The sequence below is a fragment of the Thunnus thynnus genome, chromosome 3 (genome assembly GCF_963924715.1).
Source record: "Thunnus thynnus chromosome 3, fThuThy2.1, whole genome shotgun sequence".
Lineage (NCBI taxonomy): Eukaryota > Metazoa > Chordata > Actinopteri > Scombriformes > Scombridae > Thunnus > Thunnus thynnus.
The window spans coordinates 27,200,615-27,222,135 of NC_089519.1; the positions used below are offsets into that span (position 1 = coordinate 27,200,615).

Sequence of the window (21,521 nt, forward strand, 5' to 3'; positions counted from 1 at the left end):
TGGATTTTGTGTTGTGATTCTTAATTTGCACAACAGTTCAAATTGGCATTTTGTTTTATTTACTTGATGTAAACATGCCCTAGAGAAGCACTGACACGGATTAACATGCCTTACTCACAGGATGTTGACATACTGCTCTGTTAGTCACACAAGCTCATTTGTTGTTTCTATCATTTTGGATACCACGCAGACATCAAGGACATGTGACAACAGAGAGAAAAGTCAGCCTGAATAAAACACAGGATATAAGAGTTTGTAGGCACAAAAATGGTTTGAGCCAAAGTCTTTTGAGAAGTGGAAAATAAGTTGTTTTAACACTAAACAGACCAGGTTCGTGGTATAAACATGGAAAAAAAAAGACAGATGATGTGGTGAAAACATCCAACTCAAAATGAAACTGGATTGTTAACAAGCTCAGGAGTGAGAATCCTGGGTCCTATCCAGATCAATAGTGGCTGGAATGTGCCTGCGGGACCTCCAGGGCCTCAGAGTGGAGCTGTGCCTCCAGACCAAATAAGGGCAGGAGCAGCAAGACCCGTCAACCAGAGCAAGAGGAGGCCAGCCAGACTCCGAGCTGCCCGGGGATGAGGAGCGATGACGGGGGCTGCTTTACATCTTTAGTCTGTCTGCAAGTGTCCATGTAACAGACTGTGAGCCAAAACTGGATGTGAGTAACATGCTGAAAGCTTTAGTAGCAACTGATTTAAAAGATAAAATACTGAGATCTGTTTGCAGAGAAGAGTAAAAAAGAGAGCATGAAATAAGATAACAGAAATAGGAAAACTGGCGAGCAAGTGCTGGTAGAACAGACTGGGAGCCAGTTCCCAAAATCTGACCAATTACTTCACTCCCGGGGTGGGATCTGTCCATTCTCCTCCCACTCCACATGGTTCAAAATCTCCATCACTTTGATATTCCTTTGCTCTTTAACTCTGTTCCCTCGCAGGGTGCAGTTTAGAGCCTGTTCCACTGTCCTCCAACAGCAGGGAGACGTTAAAGGGTCATGCCAGTCAATGTCGTGTTGGACGGTCCGGCCCCCTGGGGGTTTCGGCTGGCAGGAGGAAAGGACTTCAGCCAGCCCCTGACCATCTCCAGGGTGAGTGTGTGTGATATAATGTCTTCGTGATAATAATAATTTCATCAAAACAAAACTTTTCAACTTGTTTACTGAGTTTATTTAATTTCTTTCCCTTGCACATTTTTTTGGGTTGTGATATTGTCTGGGAAGAATGTCTTCAGTGTTGGTTGCTTGTAATTAGGTGATCAACTAAATCTACCCTTGTAAAACTGGCTAAACGTCTAAAATGTGAGTGTGATTTTATCCTCTGGCAGTCTGCTCTGAAGACGTCAGTGTTTGTTTTAGTGTCAACATTGTTTCCCGGGAGAGTTCATTCTAGAAAGTCTGTCTGGACTGTGGTGTGGTATGGACCTCGCACCTGTGCCACAGTAAATGCAAGAGGCTTAGATACAAATAGCAGCTTACATTATACTCTGACATGTGCACACACACAGACACACACACACACACACACACACACACACACACACACACATACACGTGTCTCATTCAGTGAATTTCAGACAGAGGAATTTAGGGGCACAGTGAGGTTCACGGTGTGTGTGAATCCAGTTAATACTTCTGGATAAACTGACAACTGACTGGGCTGACGTTCATGCCGGCAGCTGAGTTAAGACGGCGAAAAATGGATGATGAGCGCAGTGTTACACACACCATCATGACATGTCTATTATAATGGTGCAGCTGTTCAGAAGATCTTAAACCTCAGCTTGAGGTCAACTCACAGCATCATGCAGGTTATCATAATGGCAGATTAGCAGCACCGGCGGAGCTGGGAGATGACAGATAACATAATAAAAGTAAATATTACTGTAATTCATTAAAGAAAATTCAACCGATCACAGATATTTTGGACAAACAAATGATTGATTGCACAGATACTTTGATAAAAAGGAAAAGAAGCAAACAATGTGGAAGGTCAAGGTAGATTAAGAAACCAGAATTTATCTTCAGATGTTGATGAAAATGATCATTTCCTTGAAATTATATTTCCTGTTGATCCAAAGTACAGCCAAACAACTGAATCGCATGTAATGATTAAATTGAACAACCAGAAGTATTGTTGCTAATACAAATTTAATAAAAACATATTTCCATACTTTCAACAATGCGTCGATGCATCAAATGTATGTCAGTATGTATGTGTTGCATCAGATTAACTGGTTGTTTTTTGTCAACTTTATTTCAGTATTATTACTTGTGGCATTAGCACTATTATTCACACTTTTTTGGCTAATTTAACAGTTATGCCTCTATAAAGACTCATTAAATTGAAAGGAAGTGTATCCCATCAATAAATTAATTAACTAATTAATTAACAAACACATAGATAAATAGGGGGGAAAAGGCAAAAAAAAAAGGGGAAAAAACACAAAAATGAGTCAATATAGGAAAACACGACATACAGAAATAGATGTTCCTACAAATGCATAAATATTAATCTACCACCATTCATATATTATTGCAGTAGCAGCACCACATTTCTTGTTTTCCCCTCTATATAACAAGTAAACTTCTTCACCACCAGAAAACTTTATTAATATTAATAATGAATATTGTGTTTTTATTTTCAGCGTTCAGACTCATTTGTGTAGTATCTGCAGCATCAACACAGGATCAGACTTCAGTTATCCCTTTCTGTTGGGGTTATGTGCATCTATATTTAGGGAAAGACATCGGGAACCACTGACCAAAAGCATAGTTAGGTCTCCAAACCAGCGGCTCTGTCCAATAACCTCACACCTGTTGTGTTAGAGGACACTCGGTGGCCTATATGAGAGCAGTGATGAGAGAATACTGGGATGGACGAGGAAGGAAAGGAATGAAAGAGAGAGAGAGAGTGAGGTATCAGTGAGGGTAAACGATATGTGAGCAGTAATACAAGAAGCAATGTGTGAAAATGTATTTTTAAGAGAGAGATGTGAATCGAAGAAAAGACTGACAAAGCTGAGATATAACTGATAAATCACCTCATCTCACTGTCTACGTGACAAAAGTAAAGGAACTGTTGCTGCACGAGCTTCATTCAAGCACAAGTGAATCCAGTGTCTCCCTTCACTGCCATTTTTGGTCAGGAACATCCTCCTCTTTATAACCCGCTGATGTTTCCAGCTGGTCCGGGGAAAGTAAACACAAGTGATTATCATCTTTTTCTTCAGCAGACAGCAGCAGACAGCAGCCTTAAAGGGGCACTCCGCAGACTTTACACTGCAGGGTCGGTTTACTTGTAATGAGGAGTGCTATTGACCCTGTGAATGCCTTATGTGTCTCTGGAGGAGCTTTGTTACAGCAAGTCTGAGAAAATAACTCTGGTAATGCCATCAGGGTTAGCTGGGCTCGTTGCATTGTGGAAAGGAAAGGATCCAGCATTAATTTTGACCATTCTCCTTGTATGAGTTGCATTTTGGCCACTTCAGGGCAGCGTATAAAAAGCTGTATACAGGGCATTGACATATTATTACCTTATAAAGTCAAACTCTTAGCAAATAGTCCCTATTACCACATCCAGCATATATGGAGTAACATCAGCACTGATTTGGAGTCATGTTTCGGGCCACCCGGCGAATGTAAGTTCAGTATTCACTCTAATTTTAGCTTTGTTTTGGTCTCCACCAACTCCTGATGGAAATACGTGCCTCTTTAGCTGCTAAACACTCAACTGCGTTCACTAGCTTGTTGCTAACTTTGTCAGTCTGCTGTTGAGTGCTGGGCAGGTGGTGTACAGAGTTTTTTTCACTAAAAACAGCTACCTGCTGCTGCTGGAAAGGAGGTTTATGAGAACAGTGAGCGTGAACCAAAACAAAGAGTTGAAAGACAGCAAAACACTCCATAGAGAGCTGAAGGGATCTCCACAGTGGTTTGTCACTACAAGCAACAGTTTTCACATTATACATAGACATTAGATCCATTGTTTGTATGAAAATATTGATTTATGCAGCAGGATTTCACATTATTTTGGACAATCGAGATTTGTTTGCAGAGTACTTCCTAGATAGCCTTTATTTACTAGACTCTTTACTTCCTCTTTTGTTCCTTCATTCCTGCTCTTTAGCAAGTTATTTCATTTCCATCTATTTGCTATAATCAGTCGTCAAAGAAATACTCAAATACCTAAAAAATAGCATTTCCATAAAGAGAAAAGTACTCTATTAGAAGTAAAAGCCTTACATTCAAAATGTTACATAAAGAAAAGCTCAGGAGTAAAATGTCAACGTCAAGTTGTCAAATCAAGTATCCTAAGTCAACATACTCATAGAGAAGAAGAGTAGTTTTTTTTTGTTCTATGACAACCTTGTTCCTTACTCAGTTTAGTTTTTGTGCTTTCAGATTAGTTGACAAAGAAAAATAAATGAGAAACAGAAGACACATGGATAAAAGGAAGGAGAAAAAAGAAAGAAACAAGGAAAACACAAAGGCAGGAGGGAGCAGGAAAGATAGGAGGAAGGACAGAGGAACGTCTGAAAGACAGAAGGAAGAAAACAGAGACAGAAAGAATGAAGGAAAAGATGGTTGTACTTTAAACAGAGACAAATGTTTGACATTACAACTGGGCCGGGTGGAAACAAAACAATCCAATAAAAAAAAAATAGTTGTGTAGATATCAGACATCAGAGAAGTAAAACATACAGTCACACAGCAATGATCCAACAAATGCTCCAGTGTAAATTACTGCTCCCTCTTTGGCAGCATGAGACATCCCCTCAGCACTTTCATCCACAGTTATTTATAGGCAGATGACCTAATTCAAATTTCAGTGTAACATCCCAGTGTAGCTAAGTTTCCTATGTCCAGTAATGCAATATGGCTAAGCATAGGTCATGCCCTGTGTAGTGTAAGTGGGAATGTTCGGTTCGATTGAAGATGCCTCCTGAGGTATTCTTGCAACCCTGATGGCTTTCTGGGAATTCCTATTGATCTTAATCATTTCCCAGCCAACAAAATTCACCGATGCTGTCACTTAGTGGGAAGCAGCACATGTTTATATTATCTCCATGACAAGGGACAGATTGTTTACATGCATGCATACCAACCAGGGCAATGCCCCACTGTAACGGGAGACCTGCTGCTGCATCTCATAGAGCATCCAGTGTTTTGTAGGGTGAATAAGGAGAAAAAAATGGCAAATTCAGGTAATTCATGACCGGAATCTTTCCTGTTAGGAATTTGGCTGAATAGCTGGCCTTCTTAGTGGGGTCTGTGTTTTGCAGGAGTATTTAGGTCAGGTGAGACTCAGAGAAGGAAAAGCAAAATCATATAAAGCTGTGATCCCAGCAGGGGAACATGAACAAGGGGCCTTGCAGTTGAGCACTGCATTAAGAGATGAAGTGTCAGTGATGGAGAGCAGGCCGAAACCTTTCACAAGGCTGCTCCATCTGTGCATACAAGTACTCAGACTGTTTGAATGGGTTTAAAAGAAGGAAGAAATGATGGCGAGACAGATAGAAAAAGACAGAGAGGGTTTTCTGTTTTCTGGCTGTTGCTCTGAGAAATTACTCATAGAAAGAGAGAAATAACAATATAAAAAACAAAACGAATATGAGCAACAGACTTTCACATTTCTATCCCCTCTACTAATGTGCCAATTCAAGGTTCGTCAACTTTTTCTGCCCCATAACCCTGTTTTAGGTCCCAAAATTCTCATGACCCTGTCAATTATAGTGTTGTTTAGTGAGATATTTCTGTTTGTGAGAATTTAATTATATATAAATGCTTTATTTCTTGATTTATTTTTCAATGGATTAAACAAAAGTCAATACAGAATAATGTAACAGAAAGGGGAAATAAAAGCAAATAGAGAGAACTGTCTTCTTCCTTCTCTTTTGATGAAATTTTGAGCCCTTCTGCTTTTTAAATATACAGTAGTGACCAATTAAGGGAAAACCAGCATAGTGTTGATAAGGTGTTGGGCCACCACAAGCCTCTTCTTCTCTTCTTCCAATACTTCCTTAAAGGATATGGCTGGTGATTTTCTGTACTTTTACTGTCAACAAATCTCATGTGCAGAGCCAAACCAACAATAAATTGGTCTACTTACGAGTGTTGTGCGTGTATCCAAAGCCTGATATATCTTATTTCTCTGTGCTGTAGACCTCGGTTGTTGGCCAAAAACTATTAAAAACGCGTCTCTGAGTCACACCATTGAACTGGCTGATATGCTCTTTCATCACAAAGAGTAATCATAGTAGTTTGTTTAGAAGCTCTGCCTTACATGGGACTAATCTCTTGAGACAGGAAATGTGATCACTGTTGTTAGTCTTTGGAGCTGTTTAATACTTGTAAGTAGGATCAATTCATTTGTGCTTTGGCTCTGCACATGAGATTTGTTTACCTTGCAAGGCAGCTGGATTCACAAGATTACGCAAGAATCCATCTTGTCAGGCTTCAAGTTATGTGCTTTTGGCCGAACCAACTGGGGTTAAGACCAATCAGTGTCCTAGAACTACTGGCAGCTAGAGACATGGTTTAGGTGTGATGACAGTGAGAAGCGATAGCCCGTGATAGGTGATAAGACAGATAGTTCATCCAATCGCCATGTCCTTTAATTTTGTGTTTTGGTGATGGTGCTGCACTGTCTAACATGTCGCTCCAAAATCTCTCATATTAGTTGAGTTGAGATCTGGTGACTGCAAAGACTGTAGTGTGTGATTAACATAATTTTCACACACATGGAACCATTCAGTGACCCCTCACGCCCTGTAGGGAACAATCTGCATCTCATCTGAACACAATCCTAAATTTGTTGTTCTTTCATCTCTCCTCTCCTCTTATTTATCCCTTCTTCTAATCCCACCCAGATCACCCCGGGCAGTAAGGCCTCCATTGCCAATTTATGCGCAGGTGACCTCATCTTGGCCATCGAAGGAGTCCCAGCCACAGACATGCTGCACTGTGAAGCCCAGAACAAGATAAAGGAATCCACCCGTCAGCTCTGTCTGACAGTTGAAAGGTTATCTGCAGACTCTACAAGCACATACATGGCACATAAACAGGTGGAGGCCACAATAAAGGCAATGCCTGCGCAGTATAATGAAATTTAATATACTAGCCTTGCAATAATTCCTGTTTGTGAAGCTTATATTGTTCCATTTTTGTGTCAGACAGCTGTTGATTCATTTTTGAGTTAAGTTGAAGGTCATTATTATTAGTGCTGAATTATGTTAGTGCACAGGTGTTGTTTTTACTGTGTCCACCTTCTGTACTATAAAAGGTCCATATGTAAGTATGTATAACAGCTACATACTAATACTGTACAGCCAATTGTTTTAGCCTGTGACCCCTTAAAACAAGGCAATGTCAACATGAAACCTCTCATCACTGGTTGTATGGCTACATGTTGTAATCAAGGAGTGATTTCTTTTCCTTGTTTTATTTATTTATTTTTTTAGGAGCTTGGAGAAGCAAAATTATCCATCAATTCACAAGAAAAAAGACAAAAGTAGAAAAAAATCAATGAATATTGAGTGTCAGAAATATGTTGTTTACAGCTCTCCTGTCCTGTCAATCATCTTGCAACCTCTACAATATGAACTACATACTAGTCTTCATAGTGTATTGTTTCTGCAGTTACTAGACAAGACTGCTGTTTTGGAAAGCTTCTGAAAATACAAAGAGAAAGCAAAAAGCTTGTCCCCTCCCAAAGATTAAACACCTTTTTCTATGATCTACCCAGAGCTGTTCTACCACCGTACCATCTGTATTTTGGTTTAAGTGTTTCCAGCTGTGAGCAAGCTCTTATATTTCCTTTGTAGATTCTTTTATGGGACAATAACAGCACATTCAAAAGTGAATTTAGTGGTTCTGTTACTTTTTCAGTTCGGATACACCCAAAACCCAGTTCACATAGTTAAATAGTATCCTATGGTATTACCGGAAAAGGCCAACGACAAGTTTGAACCACAGTTTTAATCTTTTACAGGTCGGGATTACAGAAAATTCTCACACACACACACACACTGTCTGACCAAGATCTGTCTTTTGTACCCAGGAATAAGTCAAGCATGTGGTCACCACGTGTAATGGAGGACGGTAAAGCTCACCCATATAAAATCAATCTGGAAGCAGAGCGACAGGTTTGTGAGAGTGTGTGATTAAGGATTATGATAGCCATTCAGCTTTCCATCATTATTTCAGTATTGTTCCCTTTTTCTCTTTTCAGGAGTACAAACCTATTGGTGCTGCTCACAACCGCAAAGCTCAGCCGTTCGTCGCGGCAGCCAACATCGATGACAAGCGTCAGGTGGTCAGTACAGCCTACAACACTCCCATAGGGCTCTACTCCTCAGGCAACATCCAGGACGCCATGGAGGGCCAGATCCGTGGCATAGTCCACCCCAAGCCTGAGAGGTGACTGGTCTTCACGCTATCCACAGCTTAAGGTTCACTCAAAGCCCTGCACCATAGCAACTAACAGCATGTGAGTTGTAACAACACTGATTATGGTAAGCTTTGTTTTGTTTTTTTTAGCAACATCGCTCCCTGGATGTTCTGTCCTTCAGCCTGTCCATCAGTCCATCTGTTGACATACTGTATTTTTAAAAATAACGAGTGGTCTGCCATGAAATTGGTAGGCTACAAACATTTCTGGTCCCAAACCCCCAGTAACAGCACTGTGAATTACAGATCATGTGATGTGCTTAAATGGGTCCCAAAATACTTTTTTTTTCTCTGTAAACAATCATTATACAAACACACAAAAAAATACATGAATACATTTTTCTGAGCATTACAAACATGGTGAAATTACTCTTTGCATTATCATAATTTTAAACCATTAGATCCAATAAAGAAAATCTGTCAACAAAGTCTCAGTACCAGTATATTATTTACATACATGTATGAAGAGAGTTCAATGTCCCAGCTGAACAGAAGCATGAGGACACCTTTAGAACTTATTCATTATATGCACATACTGAAAGAATGGGGCGCTATCTTGGGACACACTTAATACAGAGAGTAAATCACGACTTTGTTGTCTCCTCTGACTTTTCAACTTGTACCATTAGCAATTTACACTTATACAACACTTAAAATCATGACAACATACTGCAAAGCTAACAGAAAGTCAAACTCAGTTGTACTTTAAGGTTAAGGCTAAAATTTGCTATTAAATTAGCTAACTGCTAACATTGCTCATATGTTAAACTATAGCATGTTAGCATACTAGTTGGCTTTATGGCTCCAATTAATGACTGTTTTCATTATTAATTATTGAGCCCTTTTTCAAATAATCAATTAATCTTTTATAAAGTAGAAAATAAACAAAGATGCATGTTTTGTAAACTATATTCTGTATTCAAATTATACAGGACCAGTCAAAAGTTTGGGGACACTTTCTCAGGTGTGTCCAAACTTTTGACTGGTCCTGTAAAGTACCAGTCAAACGCCAGAGAAAAGCAGCAAAGTCTCACATTTGAGAACCTGCACTGTTTTTTGTTGAGAAATTACATAAATGACTAATTAAAAATGTTCACTTAATTTTCAATTGATTAATTGTTTAATTGACAATTCAGCTCTAAATGCCCCTTCCTCTGGCACCACGCTCAGGCCAATCTTTACATTATTTGACAAAAACAATCTCACCACAAGGTCCACTCAGTAGCTGTTCTGGAGCTTTTGATCAAAACACATGATCTTCCTCAGCAGATGGAACTTCCCAGTTGTCATGGAATTGCTGATGTTCAAATTTCCATTTTTTTCCTGAGCACTTTAAGGACTTCTCATCCATGTTAGCTTAAATAGATATGTAACAACTGTGTTACATATATGCTATCATGCTAGTGATAGCATGTAGCTCAAAGCACTGCTGTGCCTACTAAGTATAGTCCCACAGATTTACTAGCATGGCTGTGAACTCAGTCTTGTTTCTGCTTTGCTGCTGTTACATTTACTGTCCTCCACCTGCTCTTTACATGACTCCCCTCCTGAATCACCCTGCCAGTCATTCGGTTTGATGAAAGGTATCAGCTCAACTCAGCTTTATTTATATAGCACCTTTCATACAAACATGCAGCCCAAAGTGCTTCACATAGCAAGATTAAAACAACACAGACAAAAAAGAAAAACAAAAATAGATAACAATAAATACAATTTTGCAAGACTAATAAAATATAATAAAATGTTAAAAAATAAAAAAATATAAGTCAATAAAATAAACACCAGGGATAAAGATATATATATATATATATATATATATATATATCAAAAACAATTATTAAAACTTAAAAACTAAGACGATAACATTACTGCAAATTCAAAGCCAGATTTAAAAGGTTGGTATTTAATTTCATGTTAACAATACAGATAGAGCTTGCTTTCTAATATCCAGAGGCAGTGTGTTCCACAGTTTAGGGGCATAAAAACAGAAAGCAGCCTCGCTGGTACTTTTATGGGACACATAAGGAGCATTTAAAAGAAAAGCGGTGGAGGAGTTTGGTGATCTAGCGGGAACATAAAATGAAAGAAAATCTATGATGTAAGGAGAAGCAAGGTCATTTAAAGCTTTATAGACAAGTAAAAGAACTTTAAAATCAGCTCTTAAAGATAGGCTACAGGCAGCCAGTGCAGTGTCTTAAGCACTGGGGTGATGAGATCCATTTTCTTTGTTTTAGTTAAGATTCTGGACGCAGTGTTCTGAACTATAGTTTTGTTATTACATAATTCAGTGCAAAGGGAATTACAATAGTCTAAATGGGTAGTAATAAAAGTATGAATGAACAATTCAGCATCTTTTTGAAAAAGGGTCTGACTTTTATTCCTAAAATGAAAAAAAGGATGTTTTAATGACCTTGTTAAAAGAGTCTAACATCACTCCCTAGTTTGTGATTTTTGTTTTAATCTGTTTGCTAAGACCATCAAGCATCAAGTGCAGTTTTTTCTCTTGTTGCTTTGGGTCCTATTAATAGAATCTCAGTTTTTTCCTCATTTAGTTTTTAAAAGTTTTATCCATACATACATTAATGTCTGTGAAACAGGCAATGAGAGCATGCAGTGCATTGGGGTCATTTGGTGAGAAACAGATGTATAATTGTGTATCATCAGCATAAAAATGGTAATTGACATGGTGATGGTTAATAATGTTTCCAAGTGGGAGCATATATAACAAAAACTAAATTGGGCCGACAAGACTTCTTTGAGGAATACCATATTCAATACCATGAGTCTCTGATACAACCAGCTGACAAATAACTGTCTACCAGTTAAATAAGACTGAAACCATATACGGTCAGAGAGAACCAAACCCTTTCTTAAGTCTGTCAATTAAAATTTGATGGTCAGTTGTATCGAATGCTGCACTGAGGTCTAAAAGAAGAAGGATAGCCATGTTGTTTGCATCCACAATAATTCTCAGGTCATTTACAATTTGAAGTAGGGCTGTCTGTGTGCTGTGGTTTGCTAAATAACCAGATTGGAGCTTTTCTAAAATGCCGTTGTTGGTTAGATGAACAAGTAGTTGATTTAAAAACAAATTTTCTCTAGAAGTTTATCAAGGAAAGGTAGATTAGAAATGGGTCTGTAATTGTTTAGCTCTGAGTAATCTGGATTGGATTTCTCTAGGAGAGGTTTTACCAGTGAAGTCTTGCAAGCTGTGGGGAAGATGCCTAAATTAAGAGAGGAGTTTATTATACTAGTTGTTACCTGGGACAGGCTTTGGAAACAGGATTTAAACAGCTTGGTTGGGATGGGGTCTAGAACACAAGTGGAAGACTTCATCCTGCTAATCACTTCACCGATGACATCTTCTGACATCAAATCAAATGATGACATCATAGATAGAGGCCTATGGGCAGGGAGATGCCAGGGAGTTTGAGTGTCTGTATTTACAATGCTGGCTCCCCAAAAAATGAAGCAAATTCTTCGCCTCTAAGAGTAGAGGAGTTATTATAAAGACTGAGAGCAAGTTATGGATTTAGAAGACTGTCAACTTCTGAAAAAGCACTTGGGATTATTTTGTTTTTCTGAAATAATCTTTGAGAAATGTGCTTGTCTGTCTTTCCTGGCATTGTTGTAAATTATAAATTGATCTTTAAACATGTCAAAGTGAACAAGTTTGTTGAACAAGTTTGCTTTTCCTTTCTTCTCTCAGCTTTCAGCTGACAAATTGCAGCAGTTCTCCATGGTGATTTTCGATTAATTGCCTTTTTTAAATCTTTTACTGTATCTAATAAGAATCTTAATTTGTCATTAAATCATCAACAAGGTCATCAACTAAGCCAGTGGGGGATGGAGGAAAGATATTCAGCAGATTTTCAAAATCTGCTAATAACTTCATTGTTAATATTATGCCTCACCACAAGTGTCTAGACAGTCATTTGATGTAGAAAGGGTGGTGCTAATAAAGGCACAAAAAGACAGAAGTAGGGACCTTGGCAAAGGATAAAATGTCAACTTCAATATCCCTAGTAACAACTAAGTCCATTATTTCCATTGTGGGTGATTGGGGTTGGCACTCTTTACATGCTGAACAAGACTGAGACAAGCAACAAGATCCAAGAAATCAAGAGACCTCGAATCAGTGTAGCTGTTAACATGAAAATTAAAATCATCAAGTAAAATGATTTTATCATGGCTAGTAAGAACAATGGACATAAGATCATAAAACACTGATAAGAAGTTGCTGTCATGTTTGGGGTCTGATAGACAGTCACAATGAGTAGAGGCTGGTGTGCTTTGATAACCATTGCTAAGTATTCAAATGTTAGAAAATTGCTAAAAGAACATTGAGTGCAGATAAAACTACTAGAGAAAATATTGGCGATCCCACCCCATCTTTTATCCTGTCTACTGGCATATAAAAAGGTGCACTTACAACTAACAAAGTAGCTGAAGCAATTGAAGTAAGCCAGGCTTCAGCTAAGAATAAAAAGCTAAGACCATGTATATAAACATTAATATAAAATGTCTTGCTAGATTGAGATCTAATATTCAAAAGTGCTACCTTTATCGGCTGGGGTCTGGATCTTACTGGGACTAACTGTCAGACCAATTTTCACTAGGTTGTCTACGTTTCTGCCACAATGAAGGATTGGTGTGACATTAAGGTGCTTGACTGAGCTGTAGTGAAAAGTATCCTGGTATTTCTTTGTGTTATTGCAACAGCTAACTATAACAGGAATAGAGAATATGTCACTATTCACAACTGTTGAAGTGTGGTAGGAACAGGCGTGTATTTTTATGTATTGATGTTGTGAAATGACTGAACTGAGCTGAATAGCTTAATATGGCCACAGATGTGCTACAGTATGTAAGCCTCCAGCCTTCCAATGAAGTCATGTGGCTTTCATTAGGCTACCTGATATATGGTGTGTCGCACTCAGAATATATTACAACAGCACACAGGAATGAATCTTTCCATGGCTTAACCACAACTTCTGAAAAAGACATAAATCATATCAAACTCAGGTCATGTCGGCTGATACCACAGAGACTCACTCTAATGATGCATTCACAACCACTACTATTAGCAGACTGGACGGAATTATTATATATTAAACCATGATTATGAAGAAAAACTACAACAGTATGCTTGAAAGGGGCAAGTTGTTGAATCAGTAACCTTGAAATTATAGCTAAAACCATTCATTAAAGCTATAATATGTAACTACCACAATGGCGTCTACCAAAGAGTATACGCATATAGCATAATACGTTGGCGTTGTGGTTGTTTGACAAAAACTGTTATAAACTGACTTTTTATCAGGTAAAAGCCACATTTTTATGATAAACTTTTTAGATCTTGGTCATTTTTAACTGATTTTTTACTTGAAACTGCTTTATCCAGTGTTTTTACCTGTTTTAATTACCAGGTCCTTTTGTTTTGGAAAGGAGACCTCTGCAGATAATTCGGCTCTTGGTAAAAACATCCTGAACGATGAACACTGGAGTAATCCTAAGTAATCCAAAGAAGCTGGTTGTTTAACAATGAAGACAACAACTCCCATGATCTCACGTTATCTCATGTCATCACACTCTGTCTTTTGTTATTGTTTTGATTGAGAGACCCCTAGTGGCTAAAATTGCATATTGTGTGTTTAATCAAAAGCCTCTCTCGTTCTCTTTTTTTTGTTGTTGTTGTTTTTGTTTTCACCCATCTCACATTTAGCATCAAACTCTTCTCCTTTTTGACTCAACATACTGTATCTCCATGATCTCCAGCTGGTTGTTCTCACCTGATCTTGCAGTTACTAACTAACCACAAGTTTCAGGGCAAAGCAGTTATGATTGTAATGCATCATTTCTGCCGCTAGCATGAAGCTGGTTGCACCAGCTGTTCATAAATTCAAACTTTGCCTAGTTATAACATAAGTGTTTATTAAGGGGACATTTACACATCACTAAATTAAAACCAGTTGCACCACACAAACTAGTTCTTACATAGAGATGAGTTGCTATTAAATATTTACACTAACTGCCAGGTGGAACTGTTGTGTTAGCTGAATAAACCAACTGGAAAAGCAAACGTTAGCTTGAGAATATCAGACCTGCCTAAATTGAAAAGCAAAAGAGGTAATATGGAATATAGTCATATATGGAATATAGTCAACATTTCTGACCTGGTACTTCAAATTTCACAGAAAAAACACACTAAACCTCAAATTACAAAACTTTACAACAATAACTAGAATAACAACTAACTAGTTAGCTAGAGTAAATGACCAAATAACAACGGCTAGCTCCCGTTTTACAATGTTTTTGCTGAAATGGATGAATTCATCTAAGCTAATTGTAAAATGCGCATTTCTCAAGGTATGCACTTACAAATAAAACAAAGTCATACATTCACAAAGGATTGGCAGTTAAGTTCATTTCATCTTTTGGCTCTAAAAACTGTTACTTTGAAAATTATGCTATAGGTCGTGATGCTACATTGACTTCCTGTTTACATAGTTTGATGCTTCTTACAGGACAGCACTATAGATGTTTTTTAGCAACTGATTTACACTTTACTAACGTGTTTACTAGCTTATGTAATTTTCTTAAATTTTAATGATGTAACCTGATTTAATAATTCACTAGTTTGAAACTAGCTTATTAAGAACTTTGGAAAGACTTTACACAAAAACTCAGAGATGGATTTACAAAAAGCTGGTGCAACCCAGTCCTGATGAAATGGACTTTGGCTGGTCTGCAAAAAAGAAGGTTTAATTTGTCATAGTCCTACAGACCAGAGCAGTGTGTATTTATGTTTGCTTCCTATACTGTATATATGTGTCTGAATCTTTGTGTGGTTGACTGTGCCGCTCAGCCCCAGGACTTTAGCCAGCATTGAAGAATCTGATGTGTACCGGATGTTACAGAAAGATCAGGAGGAGCCACAGGAGCCTCGGCAGTCTGGCTCGTTCAAAGCCCTGCAGGACTTCATTGACAGTGATGGTGAGCTCTTCATCTTTCCTCGATGATGTATTTCCTTCAAATCACCCAGTACAGAGGACAGGCTGAATGCTTGTACTTTTACTGGTAGAGAGACCAACACAGCGCCTCACTGAATTTTGAGTGATGGGATGTTATATGAACACACTCTTGTTCCAGAGTTAGAAAGACTTGGTTATTTAACATTAAGGCCAGTTCAGATCAATAATTCGCAACATGACTGGATGCAACGTGCAAAAGGTCGTAAATGATGTAAAATTGGGCTGTTCACATCAAAGCAACGCACAGACACAGATGACCATTTCCAAAGCAACGATGCACTGGCATACCCCACTGCTTCTGCGTTGATATCATAGACTGTATAAAAATATGGATGTAGTTACCATGACATCAGCCGTTGGTTTCTGAAGAGAAGTTTTGAAGCTCAAAGTGAGCCGCTCCGGCCGTCGCCATCTTGGCAGTGCGTGACGCTATGTAACTCCCAGCCAATCAAAAATGGGCAAAGAGGCGGGCCGAATGGCTGAAACAAGCCACCTAGCGGCTGGCGGACGTGTCACTCAAAGCAGCCATGTCCTTCAACATGCATAACTTTACGGTTTAATAAAATTTAAACGGGTGAGTTATAAAAAAATTCACCTCCCGTACAGTTGTCATGAAAGGGCAAATTAGCTATAGAGAGCTAAACCATTTTTTGTACCAGGCTGTAAACATGTTTATTTCTGCTGTAAAGTTGGGCATTTTAACATGGGGGTCGATGGGGATTGACTCACTTTTGGAGCCAGCCTCAAGTGGCAATTCAAGGAACTGCAGTTTTTGGCGCTTCTGCATTGGCTTCGTTTTACAGCCCCAGAGGTTGCCGCTTGGTTGATACATTGTATTAAGTGGATTAGTTGGATTTGTTTGTTTTTGATAGCCTACAAGCTACGTTGTTTTCGTCCTGGCTTGTGTTGTTTCATGATTGGCTGAAAAGAAATAGCTGCGTCCTTACGTTCCAAAACTGCACTTGGCGATTTGGCAAGGTAGGTCTTTTGAGACCCCAGGCAATGGCTTCCACCGCTGCAATTTTCTCTGCAACATTGTAAAACCGTTTCATCTCATTGCGAATTTCTGATCTGGAATAGACTTTAATAGATGTACTGTATGTATTTCTTTTTTCTCTGTGGTCTTTGCACTAGTTTAAAGTGGGTTGGACTTAGAAAAAGGTGTCACCTACTTGCAAACCAGTCAGGATTTAGCAACATTTGATTCAGAATCTGATGATAATTGATGGGTTGTTTGGTGACTGTCGATAAAATTGGATCAAACCACACCCAAACAGTCCTTAAGGAGCATATTGGTTAAGTTCTTGAATGTGAAACTCAATAAAATTTTAGTTTGTTGCTTATTTCATGAGCATATACTCATATATATTCAATATATTATTCATGAAGAATCCCATTGCTCATTTGATCACCTATTAACTGTGTCATAAACAATAATTTCAGTATTCAGTTCATAATATCCATTATGGCTACAGGTAGCAGAAATAGACTGTAATGATTGCATAAAATTTGTATCTAAATTATTTATGCAATATTTTGACAAAGTATCACTAATTCAACTCACACTATAAACAACACAATTAAAGCAACACAAAGCTACACAATATGTTCTGACATACCCCAATAACCTTTATTATTAGAGTACTGTAGTGTGCTACACAATATGTAATTACAAAAGCACTTCTCCATGTGTTTCCTTTATTGGCTGGGTGGTAATGTTTCCTGATACAGTTGTAGTTACAAATATAGGCTTGTAACCCAAAAGGAAGTGTCATTTAGGATTCAAGAGGTTCAAAGTGGCCCTGCCCTCATACAGGATCTCTTGAGTGTTTTGTTTTTAAATATGTGCTCTAATCATGAATAAGTACAGAGTTGTTGTGCTGAGTGGTTTCTCTCCCATGTGGGCAGGCACTCGTCCCATTGTGACCAGGACAGTAAAAGCCCCAACAACCAAACCAACTCCTCCCACAGGAAACCTGCAGAAACTGCCTGTCTGTGACAAGTGTGGGAATGGGATTGTGTGAGTAAAAATAGAACATATCATCTGTGATTCACATTCAGACCCTCAATGCATCAGTGCATACAAAGGGTGGACAAAATTACAGGAACAATACCGTCTACTACAGAAACATCACAGCATTACAGCGTCAAACGTTGCCATAGATATGGATTAACACCTCTCATCTCTTCTGAACATGAATTGAATCCTTTGAGACATGTTCAAAATAAAAGAAAAACATTAATCATAACATTATATGCCTTTATGCAATTTCCTTTTGATGGTTACCCACAGAAAGCTAAACCAAAAACAAAAGAAAGAAAAGGAAACTGCTTTTGCTGTGAGCATTAATTTACATATTTTTAAATCCTGATGAAGGGCTTTTTATTTCTAGACAGGTTATGTAAAAGTCACTTCAGTGTCTGTGTTTTATGTTTAGCAAATCAGATTCTTTTACTCTTTCTCTGAACCTTACATGTGGAGTTTGTGTGTGATTGCAGGATTTTCAATCCATCAATCAAGTTTATTTGTCTAATGTAATCATATAAGGTACAATTACAGTAAAATGTAATCCTGTCAGTTCCTTCAATTTGTGCATTGAAAGGGTTTAAATAGAATAGAAATAGTAATAAATATATGTGTATAATTGGAGGGGAAACAACAAAAATAAGACTCTTCATCCTATTTCATTTTATTTATTTTTATTTTTGCAAAGGTGTAAGTTTTTGTTTCATTGTGTTGCTGTCTGTTTATCAATTTCAGTGTACCTTGTTTCAATCCATTGGGAAGCATTGCTAGCATTGCTAGCATGCTTACAGCAATAGTCCACAAAGTGTGAATTATACAGCGTTTTATCAAACACATCACTGTCCTTGAACTCACTGCAGTCAAACAGCATCTCTTTTTCTCTGCTGCTGGTACTACTTAGCATGCAGTTATAAAACAAGGATATAGGCTAACAATATTTCATAGTCAAAGTTTAATCAGACTGAACTCTGCCAGAAGCCTCACCCTGTTCCATGTAGACATGAACGGGAAGCGAATTTTGGTCTAACGGCACAATAACAAAGCACACTTCTGACCACACCCATCGAGTGAGGCTGGATGTGGAGAAAGGTCAAACCAGAAAGGACTGTTAAAGGACCAGTGTTTAGGATTTAGTGGCATCTAGCAGTGAGGTTGCAGATTGCAACCAACTGAATACCCCTCGCCCTCCGCTTCCCCTTTCAAGCATGTAGGAGAACCTACAGTGGCCACTCAACTCGCAAAAACCACAAAAGGCCCTCTCTAGAGCCACGGTTTGGTTTGTCCATTCTAGGCTACTGTAGAAACATGGCAGTGCAACCGGGTGGGCTCCATAGATGAGGACCCGCTCCCTCTGTAGATATAAAGGGCTGATTCTAAGGTAACGAACACACAACAATTCTTATCGTCATGGGATTATACACTAATTAAAACATACTTATGAATATTATATTCCATTTCTGTCAAGTCTGTTCCACTAGATGCCACTAAATTGTACACGCTGCACCTTTAAAAACTGCTTGTAAACCTGGTGTTAAGTTACTCTTTGAATATTGTTAGTTTGTACATAAAAAGGACAAAGGTGTCCCTGTTATTTTGTCCATCCAATTTCAATTTGAGTATTTTAGAGCACACACAGGAAATTTGTAAACACTCAACATGGCAAAAATGATTTATTTCCTTGTATAAGGATACTGTAACTTAAGTATTTAATATTTTCACATCACTTTCCATCACTTCTTTGCTCTTAACATCTCTTATCTTCTTTCTGTCTTCTTTACTACAGTGGGACAGTAGTGAAAGCACGAGACAAATATCGTCACCCTGGTTGCTTTGTTTGCTCCGACTGCGACGTCAACCTCAAACAGAAGGGCTATTTCTTTGTTGAGGGGCAGCTGTACTGTGAGACTCATGCTCGTGCCAGAATGAGACCACCGGAGGGACACGACCTCATCACCACTTATCGTTCTGCATAGATTACCATGTTATGAGAACAGACACAGACATACATACAAATAAGCTACTGACACGCATGCATATGGACACGCACTTTGCCAAACACTCCCAGGTCCTAAATCTGTTTTATGTGTTTGTGTGCAATAATAGCTACACTTTTCTCTCTTAACATAACACTGTAATGTTTTGCCTTATAAATCACCTCTGTGTATGAACATTGTGCAGGTGATAACTGAACAGCCCTATTTGTTAGCTCAGCAGTGATGACAAGAAAACAGACTGAGACTTGCCACTTTCATCTTGCCAGTTTCTCACAATTTGATGTCTTTCCAATAAAGACCTCTGTTCATACTGTAAGATTGCATTTGTATGTGGAGTCTTGAGATGAAAAGCAACACCTAGTGAGTATTAACAGAAAACAACCTATGCCAAAAAAGCAGAACATCCGAGTATTATCATAGTAATAAGCACATAAGACAAGGGAGAAGGGAATGTGTACAAGTGGATTTTCTGATATATTCATTAGTTTACACATTTGTCCTTCATCTTCAAGCACATCAAAGAGTCATGATTCATCTTTTCAATTCTCACATTGCATTAAAGACCAGAGCTTTTTATTCTTAACCATGGTAGCAGCATGGTGCAGTTATGGCAAAGTAAGTCAGTCCACACTGAAATATCTGATGGCTGATGAACTTAATGTATTGCCATATTCTTATATACACAGACTTTTCCTGTTGTACTTTCAGTAAATGTCTCAACTACTGGATGGATTGCCATGAAATTTGGTTGAGGCCTTCATGTCTTCCTCAGGATGAATTAGCTACAGTCACATCGATGGTCCATATTCATTTTCCATCAAGCACCATCATCAGGTCTAAATTTTAATTTGTCCGATACTTTGGTTTATGACCTAATACTTAAATATATAGACATTCCCATCAACCTCAAATGTACATTGTGTTTAGTGACAATCAGCAAATGTCAGGATGCTAACACACAAGACAAAGATGGTAAACATGATCAATTTCACAGCTGCACTTTGTGTTTAGTATTAGCAATAGTTAGCATGCCAATAAAAGATGCTAAACATGGTAAATATTACATGTATATATTAGACATCACCATTTTACTGTTATTGTTAGCATGTTAGCATTCTAACGTAAGCTCAAAGCACTGCGGTGCCTAAGTACAGCCTCACAGAGATGCTAGCATGACTGTAGAATATTAAGTCTTGTTTAGTATGACTACTCACCTACTGAAGGCTCAAAATGTGGCTGTTAAATGTTGAAAGTGACTGTTTTTACGTTGGTCAGTCATCATGATTATTTTTTCTTAACTATAAGCAGCTAACTGTGCAACAAGCTACGAACAGAAGCAGTTTATTTAGCCATATGTAGGCGTATTTTGGCAAAAGTGTGTCTGGAACAAAAGTTTCCAAGGATATTTTGATACATTTGATTTACCATGGAAACCTGTCACCATACTCCTTATCCCCAGAAGACATTTTGACATGTCACAGTAGAAAAAGCACAGGTGTTAATGATGAGTGATGGCTGAATTCCATTAAGCTGCTTTAGTGCGCTCACTGTCAAACTGTCATAACTTACTGGGACTCTTGAACAGAACAGAGCCATTGTTACTGTTATTAATAATGCCTGTTCTCACGATAACAAAAATGTCTGCTGTGAAAAAGGCTTATTGTAATCCACCGTAACTGAACTGAATTCCGCTGTTCTTCGTGGAGAAGTAAAACTACCAACTTTTAACATCTGCCTTTCAAGCCTATAAGGGGGAAATATTTGATACAGAAAGGGCAGGTTTTTTATTACTTTATTTAATCTATAAAATGCTTCACATCTGACATTCGGATATATTTGAGCAGAATTAAAAGGCCCTGCACACCCATGGTATACCCACACAGGTGATGTCACTTAGTTGGTTGATTAGACTTCTTCTCAGGACTATGTGGGCGTGTACAGACTATTGACATCTCCCTGACTATTGACATCTCCCTGACTTCCCCTTTAGCTTTGATGCATGTGACCAGGTAGGA

The 21,521-nt window shown here is 38.3% G+C and overlaps 1 protein-coding gene across 1 annotated transcript; it reads left to right on the forward strand.

The window, feature by feature from the left end:
• The first annotated feature begins 513 nt into the window (after window positions 1–513).
• On the forward strand, window positions 514–19,822 carry pdlim3b (PDZ and LIM domain 3b). The gene is made up of 8 exons (XM_067585093.1): window positions 514–667; window positions 947–1,096; window positions 6,874–7,025; window positions 8,064–8,148; window positions 8,235–8,422; window positions 15,321–15,448; window positions 17,395–17,506; window positions 19,296–19,822. Exons 2-8 carry the CDS (start codon window positions 1,004–1,006, stop codon window positions 19,483–19,485), a joined length of 948 nt encoding a protein of 315 aa, XP_067441194.1. The 5' UTR covers window positions 514–667; window positions 947–1,003; the 3' UTR covers window positions 19,486–19,822.
• Window positions 19,823–21,521: the final 1,699 nt, after the last annotated feature.

What these genes read in the sequence shown, in the direction of transcription:
- pdlim3b (XM_067585093.1), top strand. Translation starts at nt 1,004, where the DNA reads ATGCCAGTCAATGTCGTGTTGGACGGTCCGGCCCCCTGGGGGTTTCGG. An exon ending in GTCCACCCCAAGCCTGAGAG is followed by an intron (nt 8,423 to 15,320) that starts GTGACTGGTCTT and finishes TGTGCCGCTCAG; the next exon opens with CCCCAGGACTTTAGCCAGCA. An exon ending in GGACTTCATTGACAGTGATG is followed by an intron (nt 15,449 to 17,394) that starts GTGAGCTCTTCA and finishes CCATGTGGGCAG; the next exon opens with GCACTCGTCCCATTGTGACC.